The sequence below is a fragment of the Gobius niger genome (assembly GCF_951799975.1).
Source record: "Gobius niger genome assembly, chromosome: 5".
NCBI lineage: Eukaryota > Metazoa > Chordata > Actinopteri > Gobiiformes > Gobiidae > Gobius > Gobius niger.
In genome coordinates this window covers 26,230,435-26,249,752 of record NC_136856.1, presented here as the reverse complement: position 1 = coordinate 26,249,752, position 19,318 = coordinate 26,230,435, and the positions used below count along the sequence as shown (strand labels likewise).

At 40.5% G+C, this 19,318-nt stretch overlaps 2 protein-coding genes across 11 annotated transcripts in view; one reads left to right on the top strand and one right to left on the bottom strand.

Annotated features, from left to right (window-relative positions):
- Positions 1 to 14,105, bottom strand: part of LOC306963637 (LIM and calponin homology domains-containing protein 1-like) — a 102,235-nt gene extending 88,130 nt beyond the window's left edge. For all 10 annotated transcript variants that reach the window (XM_079557240.1, XM_079557235.1, XM_079557238.1 and 7 more), the window contains exon 1: positions 13,991 to 14,105. In XM_079557240.1, the coding sequence (XP_079413366.1) occupies positions 13,991 to 14,086 (96 nt within the window). In that variant the 5' untranslated portion in view covers positions 14,087 to 14,105. The remainder of the gene's footprint in view (positions 1 to 13,990) is intronic.
- Positions 14,106 to 15,331: 1,226 nt separating this feature from the next.
- LOC306963679 (transmembrane O-methyltransferase homolog) lies at positions 15,332 to 18,849 on the top strand. Its single transcript, XM_079557311.1, has 4 exons — positions 15,332 to 15,389; positions 16,864 to 17,146; positions 17,236 to 17,432; positions 18,505 to 18,849. The coding sequence occupies exons 2-4, from the start codon at positions 16,891 to 16,893 to the stop codon at positions 18,844 to 18,846; spliced, it is 795 nt and encodes a 264-aa protein (XP_079413437.1). The 5' UTR covers positions 15,332 to 15,389; positions 16,864 to 16,890; the 3' UTR covers positions 18,847 to 18,849.
- Positions 18,850 to 19,318: the final 469 nt, after the last annotated feature.

The following is a 19,318-nucleotide window of genomic DNA, read 5'->3' as shown; positions in this document are numbered from 1 at the left end:
TGTGCCTCAGTCATGCAAAAAGACCAAAGATGTTAGCATTTGGCCTCGCCAGCACATTCCTATAGCTCCAAACGAAGTTAGAAGCGACCAAGCTCTTCCACAGGCACGCACAAAGACCAGACAGGTACGCATCAACTCGTCTAAGCTCAGGTAAGAACATATATCAGTATATAAAAACAGTGGCCTGTTCCTTTAATATGGAACCTGCGATTATACGTAAAACCTGAGGTGGCAGTAGTGAGTATAAAAATAAGCAACTTGCATCTAGTCCCTTTAAATAAGACTCAGCTTAAAGACAAAGGATTGATTTCCACTCCCTGCCGAGACAGTTCAAGACACAAATGTATTTTTCCATTTCACAATTTAGACAACAATCAAACCACATGCTCCCACCACTGGATTTACTGTACAACTGTAGATTAAAAAGCCCTGTGGCAATAAAAGACACTGACCACAGCTGACATTGCGATTCTTAATTTTGATTCACTCCACAGCTCTAATGCCCTGCCATCGACAACTGACCATTGCATTGCCTTTCTAGTCGAGAACAGTCCGTCATGGATGAAACTGAACAGTAGGGCTGAACAATATTGAAGTAATATGTAATACGGCTGTGCAATATCACAATAACAATATTATTATGATATTACACTAAACCATTTCAACATGATTTGTTCCATTCTAATGAAACACAAATCAAATCGTAAGTAACTTGTTTTTCAGCTACCTGTGTCAAAATAAGACTTAAAAGAAATACTACATCAGGGCCAAAACTAGACTAAAATTAAACTACCGTATTTTCCGAACTATAATTCGCACTTTTTTTCATAGTTTGGCAGTCTTATACTCCGGAGCGAGTAATATGTGATTTTTTTCCCTTTAAAAAAAAATTCTATTATATAATTTCACATGCCGCTAGAGGGCACTGCAGAAAGCAAGTTTGGAGTGAGCGATAAGCGAAGGTTACTCTTAGCGAAGAAAACAAAACAAAGATAATCACGGGCTAAAAGCTCGATGGCCACAGCCAGAGGGACGAGTTCACAAATGAGAGCTTGAAAAACGTGCTGCCGGGAGAGGCTTGTCGATGGTGCTGTTACGCCTCTATGCCAGGTAGTTGCCAAGGCGATAGTTTAGAAGTGACACCGAGGAAGAAGATTTCAATGGATTTAGTGATTTGTCGTGAGATCGACAGTTTGGTATGTTCTTTATGCTATAGTTATCTGAACTAGTTTGTTGTTTATGCTTCGTGTAGCTAACCATCAATGTGTTAAGCTAGCATACCATACGCCTATTCAGCCAGTTGGTTTTTTCTTCATTACACATATTTTGGCTGGTGTGCCTTATACTCCTTATTATAGTCCGGAAAACACGGTAAGTTAGTAAATGTTTAACTAATACTGAACTTTTACACATTTCTAAGTTCTTTGCGTTATTTGTTTTTGCCTGAGTTTGCAAAAAAATGTGTCAATCTCCGATGAAGACTTTAGTGATGTTGCGATGTATTGTGGTTTCTTGCGATACGGATATTGCACCACCTAATATTGCGATACGATATTTTTCTGCAATATAATGTGCAGTCTTGATTCCCAAATTCATATGGTTCCCCACAAGCACAAATACGATTCTTATTTTCACCTAAGAAAGCAGCAAAAAAGTCGGAAGGCGCCCAACCAAGCCATACTTGAATCAAAGAAAAGCGACAACTGAAATACCTTGGAAAAAACACGGTCCTACCTTTTACTTTTACTTTTGCATATAGCATCCACAATCCCAAAGCGCGGGCGGCCTCCCTCAGCAGACACCCCGCCTGAATGCTGCATCACAGTGCAGCGCAGTCAATGGCAGGATGACGGGGTCCTTTCCAGAGACTGATTGTTGTTCAGAGGTCGCCAGTGCCATGGTTTGTCTGTGCATGAGTCTATGAACGGGACGGTCGGTGTAATGTGGGTCTGAGGAATGTTGGCCTCAGAACAACACAACGAAAGCCATACCATGCGCTGCTCCATTCACAAAGGCCTGAGTCATCTGCTTTCACTCGGGAGTCAGTGGTAACAGTTTAAGTTCGTATTAAAGCCAGGCTCAATGGGGGAGAAAAAAAAAAAAAACATGATTCTGTTGACAAATGTTTTCATTAAAGGATGGGAACAATGGAGGCCCGCTAAAAGTGGATCAAGTGTGCAGCTTTTGCTCTTTGTGATTGAGTAAAAAGTTACTCAATTGAAAAGTAATGTGTTTCAGAAAAATTAGTTTGTTTGCCCCTTGAACTTAAGGATTTATTTTTAATTTATTATCTTCATATGGAAATAATTTCATCGGTAAAATATGACCAAAATCTGGTTTAAAATTTTGGGTCCAAGCCCAACAGAGGACCCCAATTGTTCCTTTTCTTTGTACAATGGGGTCCTCTGTTGTTTCCAGCTGAAAGCACAAGTTAAGAGAACGAAAAAAACTAACTTCCCTTATTTAATTGTTGGTTTATTTAGTCAGAAAAGTGCATTTTAATGGGTCTCATGCATGTAAACACGCCACGCCGGATTGTTTTCCATCCGTTGTCCCACACTCACACTCTCAAACAGACTCTCATTCATCCTGGCCTATTGTACATGTTTTTAGTGGTAGGGGAAACGGGAGTACAAGGAGCCTCGGCATAGGGAAGCTTCGTTGTTGGTACGAAGGAAGCTTCGTTGTTGGTATGGTAGGGAAGTTGCACTGGTGGTGGCATTGGCCATACTCGCAGGATTTTTCGGCAAGTAAGCCAACAGCATGATTCTGTGAGTTTCAAAGGACGTGATTCATCAAGCATCGTTGTGTCCGGTCTGTTTATTTAAAAATAAAGAAAAATACGTTTTGGAACCTTTTTCTAAAGCACTGAGATAAATCCAAGACCAGGCCATGATACCAATTACTGCACTCTGGATGCGTCCGATTTGCTCCCCGATCCCTTAAAAGAAAGGAGATAAGGAGAAAACACTCCAGGTCTAGACGGCTTCAAAACACTCAAAAACTATCATCTCCTGAAAGTACTTTCTAAATGTGTCTGTCAGTTTGCCTGCCATGTGTGCAGATGGCATCAGCTCCCTGGATATTGCAGAAAGAGTACAGCTCCCCAGTGAAATCATAAGGAAACCAGTTCAGCCTCTGTGACCCAGTTAGAATCATGGTCGGATAAAACCAACCATACAGTATCACGCCTGACAGGACAGAAATGACCAATACCATTTATGAACACCATACCCTCCAACATTTTAGCCACTTTAGAATAACTACGGAGCACTTGAGAAACAGTCCGCGCAGGGTTCGATGTATCTATTTCAAGGTTTGTCTCTGGTTTGCGGTCGTCGGTTGATGAAAAAGAGCACTACAGAAGAGACCTTCAAAGAGTTATTTTACGGTGTGTTCAAAGCAGGACTAATTACGGCGAGGCTGTGAACATTTGACAAGGACCTCCTCAAACAAGAAGCTTCAGCATGTCTGGCAAATAACAATTCGAAGGAATTTCTTGGTAAAGTACATTGAAATTTCCACAATCATGATCTAATTGTTTGTTTTTTTGCTATTCTCAATGATTTGGGTAGGACACTCTGCATAAAGTGGGGAAATTACAAACTAATAGCCTACTTATTCTCACTAGGTGATGGTTCAGACATTGAATCAAAGTTTTCAGGCTCTTGACTTTGTGTAGTTTTTAGTGTTTAATAGGGAGAATATTTTAATTTGAATACTTTCTTGCAATGCCAATGTTCCCCTTGTTTGATAACTTTGGACTCGGATTGGCCACAATGACAGATTCTTGGGCTCTTTTTTTATAATTAGATGCACAGTGATTTCTCCACAAATGACTGAGTTTACCATATACTAAGGAGGACAAAAATAATGTGTTCAAATGAGTTTAAATGCCTATTGTTTCTTTTTGGTCTGTGGCTGGTTTGTTTAGCCCCATTGACCTTTGACAGCATTGACAGATTTTCAACCAAAATAAGATTCATCGATGATTCGTCGATGGCCCAAATCTGACATTGCATACATGGCTTTTGTCACATTCAGTCATTTGTAAAAATGTGCATTTTGCCAAATATTATGAGCAAATAACTCTATTATCTTGTCTTGCGCGCACTCCCTGATGGACCACACGTATACTCTGCCAATGCTTTAACATCTTTTCAATGCACAATCAGCTTATGTCTAAATCAACACCTTTACTCCTGCGCCACCTGAACATAGTCTTTCATTATGTACATAGCTCTTTCTCAGAGACTGGTCATTAATTACATTGCTAACCATCGTCAGAATATTTCCCCAACCATAGTTTCTTTTTCCTCACGTCTTGATTGCGGTTTTGCATGGAACCGAGAAAAGAAAAGAAAAAAGCATCTTGCCTGGTTTTTCCTACTCGCTGTCAGTTTGTCTTTCAGCAGAGGAACAAAAAGACATGACATTTGAACAAGATGACTCAGTTCACCGTGTCAGGACCAGACGCGCAGCATCACACACGGCGAGACAAAAATGCAGGCATTGACATCCTCAAAGCCCAGTCAACATGCAGGACTCACAGACGGTTGCTGGTGTACAGTTGATATTGTTTTTAAGAAAATGGCAAAATGATAGCTTATAATATCTGATTTTACTCTTTGGTAAATAACTCCTAAACCAAATAATGTTTCAGAGCAAAAAGATCACCCTCATGTTGCTTGCTTTGCCTTATTACTTCAAAAACCTACAGGTAAACATACAGGTATGAGGGGGTTCTATCGCTTTTACAATGTGAAGAACAATCTTGTTGTTTGCATGCATACCCAGCGAAGATAATCTCATAATCCACACATGATCCCCTCTCACCCAAACACACACCCATTCTAAAATACCCATCTGGACCTACCATTGTACAGCTTCCCATGCTCCCCATAGCCACCACCTGACTGGCACATCACTCAAACTCAAAGTATCACAACCGAGGTGTTAATTATATCACACTACATCCGTTTCAGTGGGAAATGTGTGACTGAAAGGCTAATCCCACTCGTGGGGTTTGGCTAAAGCCCGTTTGTCAGCGCGCTGGCTCGAACCTGCTTCATTGTGTGAGGATAGAAGGCTCTGGCTATAGGATTAAGAAGATCATAACTGCGGGATTACGGTTTAGCATCTTACTTTTCAGGGGTTGTCCATTTGGAAGCGGGGTCAAAAACAGAGCTATCAAGAGGACAAGAGGCTTTTTATCGTATGAACTTGCCCCTCCGTTGTTTCCACGGCTAGTGACTCTTAAAGGAATAGGCCACCGTTTTTACATACCAAAATATGTTTTTACCTCACTTTAGTCGAGTTAATATATCCCCGTCTGGTCTTTGTCCGTGCGCTCTGTCACGCAAACGGAGCACATACGCAGCCTCTCCCACATGTCACATAGCTCCAAAAAAGCTCACGATAGAAGCTACCAAGCTCTTCCACGTGTTCCCTATTTAAATAAAGTTACGTGAAGTGTTTTCATGCGAAGTATATTTACACAGAAATGTAACATGTCGATTTTATAAGCAAATAAAAAGGGGGATATTGTGAGGCGTAATGATTCGAGGAGCAAAACGTCCGCGCAGTAACTCCTAAAGGTTATTGACGGAAGTGAGCGGGGGAAGTCTTTAGGAGTTACTACGCGGACGCTGTGCTCCTCGTATCATTACGCCTCACAATATAGTCCCCCTTTTTATTTGCTTATAAAATCGACATGTTACATTTCTGTGTAAATATACTTCGCATGAAAACACTTCACGTAACTTTATTTAAATAGGGAACACGTGGAAGAGCTTGGTAGCTTCTATCGTGAGCTTTTTCGGAGCTATGTGACATGTGGGAGAGGCTGCGTATGTGCTCCGTTTGCGTGACAGAGCGCACGGACAAAGACCAGACGGGGATATATTAACACGTCTAAAGTGAGGTAAGAACATATCTTAGTATGTAAAAACGGTGGCCTATTCCTTTAAATTGATTGTTGGACCACCTAAAACTGTGAGATACAATCAGCCCTAAATCCATTGTGTTACCGGTGGACAACAGAATAGACACCCGTTTTGAACCGACTTTAGTGACTTTAACGACATACGCTTTCCCCTTCCTCTCATGTTGGCTTGTAATATTGTCTCTTGGCTGCTGTAGAACACGTTTCCACAACAAACGCCAAGTTCTGTCATAGACTCATCCTCGACTTGATAGACTGGAACAGGCTCAAGTCGCGCAGCTTCACAGTAACGCGCTTTGAGTGTAATGAGTCATCTGGAAGTAAGCGAGAAGACAAGACTATTGAGGCATTTGTCAGACATTTGTGAGTGACATTTGTGTGAGTGACTGGGACTGGTTGGTGGAGATACTATTAGAGCAGATCAGTCAGCCACAGGGCAGCTGTGGCTAAAGAAGCAGTTTACTACCATTGAGTGTGGGACATTTACAATTGACTTTTTAGAACTTTAAAGCATGTTATAATGATGCTCCCTCATCAAAAACACACCTGGAATTGTGTTTCAAGCCTCTCGCACATGTTTGAGTAATTTTTAAATCTTCGAGTGACTATTCTTATTGCCGCGGCAGCAGCTTCCTCAGGGCTTCTTCCATTTCCCCATTTCTCATGAGGCCCAAGTATCAGGAAATGCTTTCCTTACGTTATGATCTCTTGCTAAGTCTTCTTACAAAGATGTCAACAAAAGCCTTGAATTCTCATTGGTGAACAATCTTTAAACTGTAGCGCATGGAAAATGCTATATCTTTTAATTTCTTCTACCTTTATTTAATCAGAAAAGCCCAAGTATGATTAGGAACTTCCTTTTCAGGGAAGGGAATCCTTGAGTCAAATACAAACCCACGCTGTTAACTTGGGGTTGTCTGATGTTGCCACTGGCGTTCTAGATCTAGGAATAAAACCATCGGTTATACAGATTGGTTCAACACAGTGAAGATGAAATCTCCACAATAATATATAAACGCACAAGAAGCTGATTACAACATTCTGCTGGTATCTCTACAGCGGTTTCACTAGAGGCGATATCACTTTCTCTTCCAGGAGACGCACCAGAGGGGTATGTGTGTCAGTCACAGTCAGCGACGTGCGGGGACTTGTATGAGGAGAAGAAGAGCTCGAGACGTCGGTACATCTATGCAGACAATACAGTGAACAAGATAAAACAAGCTCTTGGAAGCATAACAGGAAATATTGTGTGACATGTTAAGCCGAAGCACGTGTTTAACTTATAGGGGACTGGAGTAGCATAAAAGTTTGGGCTCACAATATTTTCTCTGCAAGTTTTTAGGTAGCATGGATAGTACAGATGGCATTTTTGGGACAGTCAAGTTCGAAGCTCCTGTTTGGGGAAAACCAACAAAGAACAAAAAAAAAATGTTTTTTTTCCCCAAAGCAGTGGCACAAACTCGAACGCGTTGATCAGCTGAAATTCGGTGAAGGTGTATCAATTACAGTGGTATTTGATGAATGTGAACTATCATGAAAGCTTCTTAATCTCCCTATTTTGGCACATACCGTCACAAAGTATTTTCCTACTTTTATGTGATTTTTTTCCCCCTAAAGCAGCGCCTTTAATCAACTGAAACTCAAAATGCTTCTTGATTATTTGGGACCGTTGCTCTTTTACTTGCTCCTCCACGCAGTAAGGCAAGGCAAGGCAAGTTTATTTGTAGAGCACAATTCATACACAAGGCAATTCAAAGTGCTTCACAGTTGAAAACAAATAGAATCAATAAAAACATCAACATAAAATTTATCAATTACAGTAAAAGGCGAGAGTGCAGATAAAATACTTTCAGTCATATGCATTGGTAAAAAGAACTGTTTTCAGCCTGGATTTGAACATTGTCAGAGTTGAGGCCTGTCTCACATCCTCGTGAAGACTGTTCCAGATTTTAGCTGCATGAAACTGAAATGCAGCCTCACCGTGTTTATTATTGACTCTGGGAACCACCAGGAGGCCCCTCCCTGAAGTTCTCAGGGCCCGAGATGGTTCATACGGCTCTAACATGTCAGAGATGTACTTTGGAGCTAAACCATGAAAAGACTTGTACACGAGCAGAGCTGTTTTAAAGTCTATTCTCTGAGTGACAGGAAGCCAGTGCAGAGACCGGAGCACTGGACTAATATGGTCATATTTCCTGGTTCTTGTCAGGACTCGAGCAGCAGCGTTCTGGATGTACTGTAGCTGTCTGATAGCTCGTTTAGAGAGGCCAGTGAGTAGGCCGTTACAGTAGTCTAACCTGCTGGAGACAAATGCATGGATAAGTCTCTCTAAGTCTGGTTTTGACACTATTCCTTTGATCTTAGCAATGTTTTTCAGATGGTAAAAAGCTGCTGATGTTATTGCTTTGATGTGGCTGTTTAAGTTCAGGTCTGAGTCCATGATCACTCCTAGATTTCTAACCTGATTTTTTGGTCTTAGAGAGAGAGACTCAAGGTGACTGATAACACTGTGTCTTTGTGCCTGTGGGCCAAAAACAATGATCTCAGTTTTGTCTGAGTAAAGAGAAGAAAGGTTGCCGTGTTTGGTGTGCCGTGCCAGTGCGCCTGTGGCTTCTGCTGTGACACAAATCAATCATGATCGGACTTAAGTGAGTGTTCCCGACCTCATCAAAGCACGGGGAGCAGGCCTGAGAGCTTCAGACGGGCTCCACCATCATTAGCAGCAGCGTCAGCGATGGAGGCAGGCTGCAGACAACAGCCGTTTGAGTTTGTGTGCTACACAACCAAAGCAATGCATTTGAATCAGTTGTTTGGGACTAAAAAATAAGGAAAAACAGTAAAATGTAGCATCTCGGTCATCCAGGAATAAGAACGAGAAGAAGCTTCTGAAGATAGACTCAAAATGTCCTTGGCATTAAGGGACTAGATGGAAGTTGACGTTTTTATACTGACTACTGCCACTTCAGGTCTTACGCATAACTGCAGGTACGTCAGACCCGAATTAGCAACTTTTTGAGTGACGGTGCAGGATTTTAGAGGCAGTTGTGGTGATCTGGGCTCATTCCACACATTAGGACATTGCTGGAGCAAGTAGGGGGTAGAAAATACATATGTTTTACATTTTTAAACTCCATCTAGTCCCTTTAACCAACCCAGTCCAATTTAATTACAATATGTAAATGTGAAGCCCTAATTTCTGATACAGAGTAAACCTGCATTAGCCCTGCTGGAACAAAAAGGACTGAAGATATGCTTTTTAAAAAGGCTGTAACAAATGTTTTGTGCTGTGAAGTGATGGGATTCAGGCAAGAGTAAAGCCGACTGGGCTGGACATCAGCACTGTCCGGAGTTAATATGCACTGACAAAAAGCACTAAACAAAACACAAATGCTTGTGACATGTAACAATGTAGGGCAAAACAATTTTGGGTAAAGAGTAAGGCTTTTTTTTAAAAATTTTTTTTTTTTTTTTTACAAATAACGCACCATAAAGTTCTAATTAAATGGTAAAGATGTGCTTTATTTTTCTTGTAATTTCTCAGCTGTATTTGATCCATCCTTTAATGATGCAATGGCATCCAGGAACCCACAAAACAGTAGGCTTTCAAATAGCAAAGCCTTTCTTATTGTGATGCCAAGTCATACAGAGTCTAATACTGGTAAAGTACTATAAAGAATGATAGAATCTGTAGAACAACATCAATGTTTTGCCCACGAACACACCAACGCTGTCCTGGCAGGACACATGTTAAAAGGATTTTACATTTTACAAACAAACTTCTGTACAGCAATACAAAACATGTGTTCTGTTATTAGCCATGGAAGTCTGTAAAGTCTATAAAGTATAATGAAAGTGCAATACTCAGGCGAGATCTAGTGCACACTTTATAGCAAACTTTACACACTCCAGTCCAATAAATCAGATTCTACTACAGAGGCTACGACAGAAGGCCCACCAGAACTCTGCGTCTGACGAGCATAAATCACATCTTCAAGTGCAGTTTTAGTGGTGGCTGTGAAGTTATTCCACAGAACAGGAGGCTCATTATTTGCTCCAACCAAGACGAACCAAAGAGAAAGAGGAAAAGCTCCAAACTGTGATAAAGTGAGTTTTATGAGACGCTAACAACACAATTACAAGGCTGAAAGATTGACATTGATGTGTATTTCTCTTCCAAGTATTTTTTACATAATCAACAATATGGCAGCTGTTCAAGGACTCAGCAGACAAAAGAAATGTAAAAAAAAAAAAAGAAATCCCAACAATGCGTCATACTAGGGGGCGAGGCCTAGCGAGGGAACCATCATTTTTCACTCTTTTGTCGGGCTATGAGCATATTCAGTACGCACAAACAACGTCAAGTCAAAATAGGGCCCTTGTGAACGTTTTGAGAGAACAGATTGTCCGCTAGAAGCGAAAAAAAAACAAAAACAAAACACAGAAACCAACAACAACAACAACAAAAAGCTAGCGTTGGCATGCAGCATGAAGCTAAAGTTAGTCGTATGGTTGGCGTTCTCCGTTAAATTTACGTATAAATGGGCTGTTGAAACAATTTGCTTCTCAAAATATATTTATTTAGTCAAACATATATTCATAATTCAGCATTTGTTCAAGTAGTTTTGGAGTAATGGGTGAGAGAGTAGTTCTTTTTCCTCTTTGTTTCCCCCTCGGGCAGCTTCGAGATGCCGTATCAGTGATTTTATTTACTGTTTTGGTCGATCTCAATAATCGTCATTGGACTTTATAATCGTCAAGTTTATAGACGTTTCTTTGGCAGAAACAGCTAGTTTGGGAGTTTTGATGAGACAATGGAATATTTTTGAGAGTTAAAACTGGAGGAAGGAATTTGTTTTTGTTTGAGCTGATAAAAGGTTTTTCAAAGATCATGAATCAGCTCCATTCGTCAAAATCGAGATCGATCAATATGAGAAAAACAAATCCTGAGACTTTTTTTTTTGCCATATCGTCCAGCCCTTTGTCAGATTGAACTGCAGCAAAATGAGTTTAGAAAAGGGTTAGTCCTATGTAGAAATACAGACATAAGAAGACAATGTGGCCTGGACGAGAAGATCCGAAAGGTCAATGGTTCAAAGTTGTTCAAGTAAATAATCAGATTTCAGGTTTATTTAAATCTCTTAACCCAGCACATTTTCTTCAGTTTGACTTTACCCAAATCTAAAACCTCAAAATGGCAACAAAAACGGGAAAGGATGAGGATGAGGATGGAAATGCAGCCAAAAAAGCATGGGCATGAGTGACAAAACCGTAACAAAACAGGGGATAAAAAAGTGATGAAAAAGCATCAAGAACGCAAAAAAAAAATGTGCTCAGTTAAGGCGAGGGTTTAGAGGTTAAAGCAGAAAATTCCAGGTTTTATGTTACCATGTGACTACAGCTAAACAAACTAAACGTGCCATTAATAAGCAAACAAGCTCAGTAACGGCATAAAAACACAACACGGCCTCGCCTCATTTTGTCTGAATATGACTCTGCATATCAGCAAATTTCTTAGTTTTTGCAAATACCCAATGTTAGCACGTTAGCACAAGCCAACCTTTCAGAGAGAGGCTTATTATGTTACTGTGGCACGCCTCCGGTCATGACAGCATATCTGACACAGCGGGTCAGTGTAAACTTGTTTACCTTAGCCTTTTGTCGTCTTCATTCACTCCTATAGCCACACTACTGTCTCCTTCTCCCTGAGGTCTGCTGTCTCCAGGTGTGCACAGGTAATGGAATCAGTCCCAGCGGACCCTCCGTGACAGACAAACAACAGCTTTCTGTTCCTTCAGCCTCCTTCGTCCTCCGCTCTTTCACATGTGGGTCAATAGCGCTTTTTAAAGATATGAAACAGGACCTGAGGGAGTCGAGTGCGGATAAATGGGCCGGAGACGTCGCCTGACACTCTTTAAGTAGATCATTGTTGTATGTGGTTAGAAAATGGAAAGGCGTTTACTTTTGTCACTTTTTTTTAATATCCATCATTACCACTGCAAACTACTACCACTGTCACCTTTAGTAGGCCTGTCCCGTATCATTGAGGACAAGCTTCTCTCGCCTCTGATGTGTTTAGAGTTTCGCCTGTTGATTTGGTAAAGTCTGCGCTGTTTCTCGGTCCTCTGTGTTTAGGCCTGTCCCAAAACAAAATCTGATGTTGATGTATTGAGGCAGGGAAATATTGCGTTAAATGATATTATTGAAGACCTTTTAATGCAACAGAAACTAACTCTTAAGGATATGAATGACAGCAAAGATTTGTTCAAAAAGTACTTAATCTGACAATATAGTAGCTCAATAAACATGAAACACAATGAAACTCATCTTACTTTGGGTAAAAAAAAATGTATATTAAACTGGAAAAGATGAGAAAAGATACACATAAATGTACAGACAATAAATATTGAGCCCAAAAATGTATTGTTTATCTGTTATTTATCGAACGATAAGTCGATATAGTCATTTTCTGACAGGCCTATCTGTGTGACTTTTATTAATGCTTTGCCTTTCAAACTGGCAACGCCGCAAAGTTTGTGGTGATATGGATGGGCCATGCCTTTATCTGATTGGTTAATCTGCCAGTCCATCACACCCATTCCAACTCAAGGACAGGAGACAACACAAGGTCCCAGACGACACAATAGAAGTGTAATACTGGCGGGCACAGAAAACTACCACTTGCAGAAAGTTTTAAACAGGGAATACCAATTCAAATACCAATTTAAGCTTATAATCTTTACTATTGGAGGTTGAATGTGTTCAGTGGCTGCTTGGTGCCAACCGCCTGTAATACATATAGCAATTTTTAACCATTTTTTTTAACCTAAGCCTTAAATAATAAGAGCATTAGCAGCATTATTAAAAAAATACATAAATAAAACAGTGTGTGGGAGTGTGGTGGGATACAGAGCACTGATTCATCAAGTGATGACTGCAGCTATTTTTAGAAAATGCTGTGTCAGATAAATTATGCTCTACAAAAACACAAGAAGACAAGCATATTTCATTAGTTATCTCCACACTGATATAATTCATAACTATTTAAGGATATAGTAATAAGGTATGGGTAAAAGGACTGCGTAGACACCTTCACCAAAACAAATCATTAACCTTCACCTGAGTCATCATCCTCATTATCATCTCTGCAGGGAGTACTTGAAGTGAATTGCAAAATGGGAGAGCTGTCAGACTTAAGCAGAGAAACATGAACGTAATGATAAACAGCTTTCAGGTTGCACTTTACCAGCTTGATAGGATTCTTAAAGAGCTACTCTCAGCTCCTGTTGTAGCCACGGCTGCCTTTGCATAGACTGACGAGGTACGGCGATGGCGCACTGTCTCGCCAGTGCCAGCAGACACAGCAGGTGACAGCACGAACCAGCAGGAGCCCCTGACCTTTTATCAAATGAGCCAATACCCCCCAAATGGTGATATGCCATTATCGATACAGATGGCTGCAATATCAATGTAGTATCACAAAATAAAGAACAACAATACACTGGAATAACAACATTTTGTAAATTACCTTGACTTAAGGTTGCATATGACTGTAGGCTAAAGAAATGCAGGGCATCCAAGAGGCATGAGGAAAATTCGCCCTGAACAAAACCTTGATTGAGTTGAGGCAAAAAGAAAAATCCATTCCACATGATGCATTTGAGCGAGCCAATTCCACACAGTGCAACCAGATCTGCTGAGGAAAACCCTACATTGAGGTAAAGCTACGCATATCCTGTAGTATTCATACCATGAACCAGAAGAAACGATGCATCAAATGAGCTAAAGCAGAATGCACTCAGAATGCACAAGTCAATGCACAAAAATGCAACATTGTGCTCTCTACTCCAGGGTAACTTACAGAAATAGCTATCAAATGACTCATCTTTCAGCAGATTACGACGGTATAAATCAAACGTGCTAAGCGTGCGCAGACAACATCCCAGACAGTAACTAAGACCGTGCAATGTCAACAAACGCGAGTGCAACAGGAGGCAGGAGTAGAATAAGAGGTATGAAGTTGACGCAATAAACATCAGTGCCACTCACCTCTATCCATTTGCACGCCTCTTGGATGGCACTCTCCGCCGCCGAGTCTGGAAGATGCTGATGAGACTGTCCCAAGTCTGCGACCGGACTTGCCATTGGCGTAAAACCTGTCCTCTCCAAAACAGGGAAGCTTGTGCGTAAAAAGGCCTCTGTGTCCAAAACCCACGATGTGCCAAAAGTGCGCCAAGACGGCCCGTGGAGCTGCACCTTTCTCGATGAATCGTGGGTCTCACGGCAGCAGCAGCAGCAACAGCACCGCACCGGGTCAGTTACTTCACTTCTGTTCGTTGGAGACTTGTGCGCAGACAGCGGCAAGGCAGGAAACAGCGGCGCGTTCCACATCCGGTTACGCCTCTCAAAAATAAAATAGGAAATAAAACGTACCATCCTGTAAAAGTTGATTCCATTGCGGTTACGGTTTCAACGTTTGTGCCACTCATTTCCCTACGCGGCGTAATTATTAACTTAAGGTATAAAGTCACGGGCGTGGTTTTGTCCGCCAGCAGAGCGCGCACGCTGACTGTTGCGCAACACTTTGGCTAGCAGAAAAGGTAGGCGAACTTCCCATTTCAGGAGAGTTTGACAGGTATGTGCCCTACGTTTCGTGAAGAAATAACCTCATTTGAAATCATGTTGGAATGCATAAATGCTTCGAAGAGCCTCAATGAAGCTAAAAGTCTACATAGCTAGCATTTCACGTGGATAGGTTGGTAGCGTCATTCATTAGGTTTACTCGGCGGTGCTTTTCTTTTCCATCACCTAGTTTTGTGACAGTAAAGCCTAGACATGATAAGACTTTTTAAGACTTTTCAAACCAAATAATAAATATCGACTTTGCTTCCGGTGTTTGTACATCTGCTCAGCTTGACTCACAGAAACGGGGCGCGCGCGCTCCACGGTCTCAACAGGAGAACCAAGAAGTGGCCCAAAAAACACTGCGCCAATGAGGACAGTGACACGCAGGGGAAATTAAGCCTATTTTTAGAACTGAAGAGGATTACGATGAGATGTCTGACTGTGTAAGCGTAGACCAAGACACAGATATGCTGGTTATGAATAAACTAACCAAAGCTTTTTTTTTTACAGCAGTAAGCAATTCTTGATCCCAACACAAGTGTTAGTTCTGAAAGAGTTGTCAATATAGGTTTATTGTTGCTGCCCTCTAGCGTCACAAAGCCACATTACAACAAGGGAGGAGCGCTGAAGTTGAATGTGCTCACTTGCCTTTATCTATAGGTTACTAGTATAACAGCCAGACTTGCATGGACTTTTATGTTTTTGTATGTTGGGTTTTGAGTTTTGTTTCACAGGCAACTCTCTTTCTATTGTTCCTCAAGTGACTTACCAGACTGGAGGAGCATCTGTTTTTGACACGACACCTGCCTTCTCTATTCACACGGTAGGATTGTGTATGTTTGTGATACAAATTTGTCTCGAGAATAGTGTGTTCCCTCCAATACATTGCAGGGCTCTACTGATGAAGTGACTGTGTAGTAGGTTTGGGATGAATTTAAGGATGCGAGAAAGAGCGTGAGCAGATGCTATGTTGTTGTTCTTTTTTTTTTAAATGTAAAACATATTGTAAATTCAAATGCAATTTCTTTTTGTAAAATTCAGGACCAAAGAAGAAATAAATTACCAGCGGCACGTTGTTTCTTAAGTGATTTGTGTCTTCTTCCGATCACCTAATATTCAAAGTGCATATGACAGGTTTTATTGCTTTTGTAAATATGACTCATTTAGATGGATGACATCAGTTGTAAGAGATAATGAGTGAAGCAGCAAATTAACCTCTGAACCCCCACCTTTACCGAGCACAATTTTCTCCAGTTTGGAGAAAAAAATGTTTTCCAAGAAAGTGATAACACCACAAAAAAAGCCATGAAAAAAAGCAACAAAAGAGCCATAAAAAGTGTCAAAAGAGTGACAAAAATGTGACGAAGACATAACAATAATGCAACGAAAAAGAAACAAAAACCTACAAAAAACATGACAAAAATTCAACAAAAAAAGAGACAAAAACACGGCAAAAACATGACGAAAACGCAACAAAACGGCGACAAAAGAGAAAAAAAATCATGACTAAAAAAATAATGAAAAAAGCGATGACAACGCAACAAAAAAGCGTCTACATCCCCCCCCAAAAAAGACGAAAAACACGACAAAAGTGTGACAAAAAAGTTCCGATCACTTTTACAAGTCTTAGCTCTGTAATTGTTGAGTTTGTAGTAGTCTTGTTGTAATATCTGTCATGATTGGTTTGCGATATTGAGAGTGTTGTTTTCTGTTGTATTTTAAAATATTTTATTGTATTGCATTTTAATGTATATAATTGTACTTTTACTCCCTTCAGGAGGACACACAACAACTGTCCAGGGACTACAGATGAAAAATAGCCCTTAGGCTAATTCTGGCATATTTGCATGTACAATGTATATTAATATGCACTGTCCCTATAATAAATAAATTAAATAAATTAAAAAAATAAAAAAGCTTTCAAATGAGGCTTTACACAGTTGCTCTCTAAACCGAACTGGATAAAATGTGCTCGGTTCAATAAGAGGTTAATGAAGAAATGTAGAGAAGAAAAGTTACTTTATTTGAATTTTTAAGGTACTGACAGGACAAAGGCAAAGGTAGACAAAGGTAAAGTTCCACAACAGTTTGACTCATTAATTTCCCATTGACATAACATGGTCGGCACGGCAACAGCTTAAAATGGTTTGCCTCTATTTATGTCACTTCCTGTCCGTGTCCAATAAGGAAGTGAATCCATAAACTAAGTCAAACTAAGTTGTGTTAACTATGCTTTCGCAAAACATGTGTCTAATGTGTCATATTCACTTTAAGAGTACTGGTCCTGTGTATTTCAGAGCTCTTGGCGTCTCCCGGTGTTAAGCATGTGGCTGCTGGCTGTTTCCGCATCACTGATCCCCGCAGTTCTGCTGATTTCTAAACATTTTCGTGTCAAAGTGCTAACCCTGTGGCAGAGAGCTCAGGCCTGGGCGCTGTGGATCATTAAAAAGGAGGTGTGTACGCGGAGCACCCACGCCTTTGTCTTGAGTAAGTCCACTCACGGCAAAGTGGACAGTGTCCTGGAAACGTTTGACCTCTACAACGGCCTGTACCCTTCTCTCAGCATCGGTGCACAGATTGGTAAGCATAACAAAACTTAGGACAACTTGAAAGACAACACCTCTTAGATTTTTTAAGAGTTTAATAAACTGAATAAGTGTCCCCTGTAGGTGCTGAGCTGGATGAGGTGGTGAGGCGGGTGCAGCCCTCCCTGGCTCTGGAGCTGGGCATGCACTGTGGATACTCCTCACTGCGCCTGCTGCGTCTGCTGCCCCCTGGAGGCAGACTGACAACAGTGGAGAAGGACCCCCAGACTGCAGATCATGGAGAGGAGCTCATCCTTGTGGCAGGATACAAACACCACCAGGTATCATTTTTACTGATCATATTGTTTTTACGTTGTACCTGCCGTGTCTTGTTTGGTAGTTTTAAATATTAGTTTATTTTATTGCATGTTCTTTTTGTCTAATTAATTTGGCTATTCATTTTATTACTAGTTTATGTTTCGTGTCGCCTGATTGGACCAAAGCAGATCCCTAGTTTGTGAATGTACAACGGCAATAAAACCCATAACAATCAATGAAAGAGGAAGCCACTCAATTAAAATTATAATAACTCAGTTGGTCCAAACTCATTTTTGACTTTCCTAACACGCTTGTAGCATCCAAATTCTTCACAAGGACGAGATTATGAGCACATTTCACACTTTTGAGGGTCACTTTCACAGAAATGCTAGAAAACTATAGCCTGAGAGTAAAACTGATACAAATGCTTTATAATTAGATGCACTGTGGTTTATTCTTCTGTTTGTTTGTTTTATAAAACTCATTTTGTTTCACTCACTAGAAAATATAATCAGGTGTAGTGCCTTTAAATGAACGCTAGCCAGGTACTGATTGACAACAATGTTAATTTCTGCTAAAAATGAAAAATAAATTTGTCATTACTTTATGCTAATAGTGCAATGAATTAAACAGAAAAGAGATGCCAAACATACTGATAAACTAGTCTGTTTTCTATTCATTTTAGCTCTAAACTGCACTGTAGATCAAAATTTTAATATTTCATTATATTTAATAGCATTTAGGCACTGATCATTTTAAAGTACAGCTAAAATGCTTTAGAACATTTACTTGTTTTCAAAGCTTCAGATAAATACAATTGTGCATTATATCATGAGGTATCGCACCGCGTCTGCCATTCTTTTAAACTTTGAATATTTATATTTTGTTGTATGAAAAAGGAATACAGATTTTACTTGTATTACCTACAAAGTCCACCCATAAAAAAAAATGCAGGTTTGGTATTTTATGGCCACAATATTGCATTTTTATTTTTTTTAGCAACAATAGCAACAGAAAATTTAAGCATGTTGCACTTGATGGAAAAATGTTTCACAAATAGTTAATGTTATGAATCCATATGGTTTGTTCTGACAGTTTGAAGTGTTGACGTCACATTCCTCTGAGGCCGTCCCGTCCCTGTCCGGGCGTCTGGACTCTCGCCAGGAAGGGTTCGGTTTGGTGCTGATGGACCACGATCCCGGGCAGTACCTGACGGACCTGCACAGCCTGGAGACTTCGGGACTCCTACGCGCCCACGGGTGCTCCATCATTTTCATCTGCAGAGAGAGGGGAGCGGACAGAGCCATTCGCGAGTTTGTGCGAACAAGAGAAAATCGTTACTGCATCAAGACTGAGACGAGATGTTTGATCGAAGTGTGTTATCAAAGTACTGCAGACGTGGGAGAAATCAGCAGGTCTCCACTTGTTTCATTGTAGCTCCCCAAACGCTTTCCACATTTTGAGAAGGAACTTCATACATTTATTTGTTTTGTGTTTGTCTATTGGGATTTTATCTGCCTTACTCCCAGTACAAGTAGGAGTATACATAGGTTGGAGAATGAAGAGCCCCGCTTTATTAAGTGCCTTGTAAATTGAACTTAACTGTTAAATGTTACGTATTTATTTTGGTATTGCTGTAGCATTGAAGATGAAAAAGTACTGTATGTTTTGCAAATTTAGGTTGGACAGTTATTTAATTAAAAAAAAAGCCACCCACAGCAATTTTGGATTTATATACTCAAAATAATGCATTGGTTTTATATAGCGCTTTTCTGGACACTCAAAGACGCTTTACATTGCATTATTCATTCACTCCATACTCGGTGGTGGTAAGCTACAGTTGTAGACCGACAGAAGGGAAACAACCAGTCAGTGCCATCAGCCCCTCCAACCACCACCACCAACCACT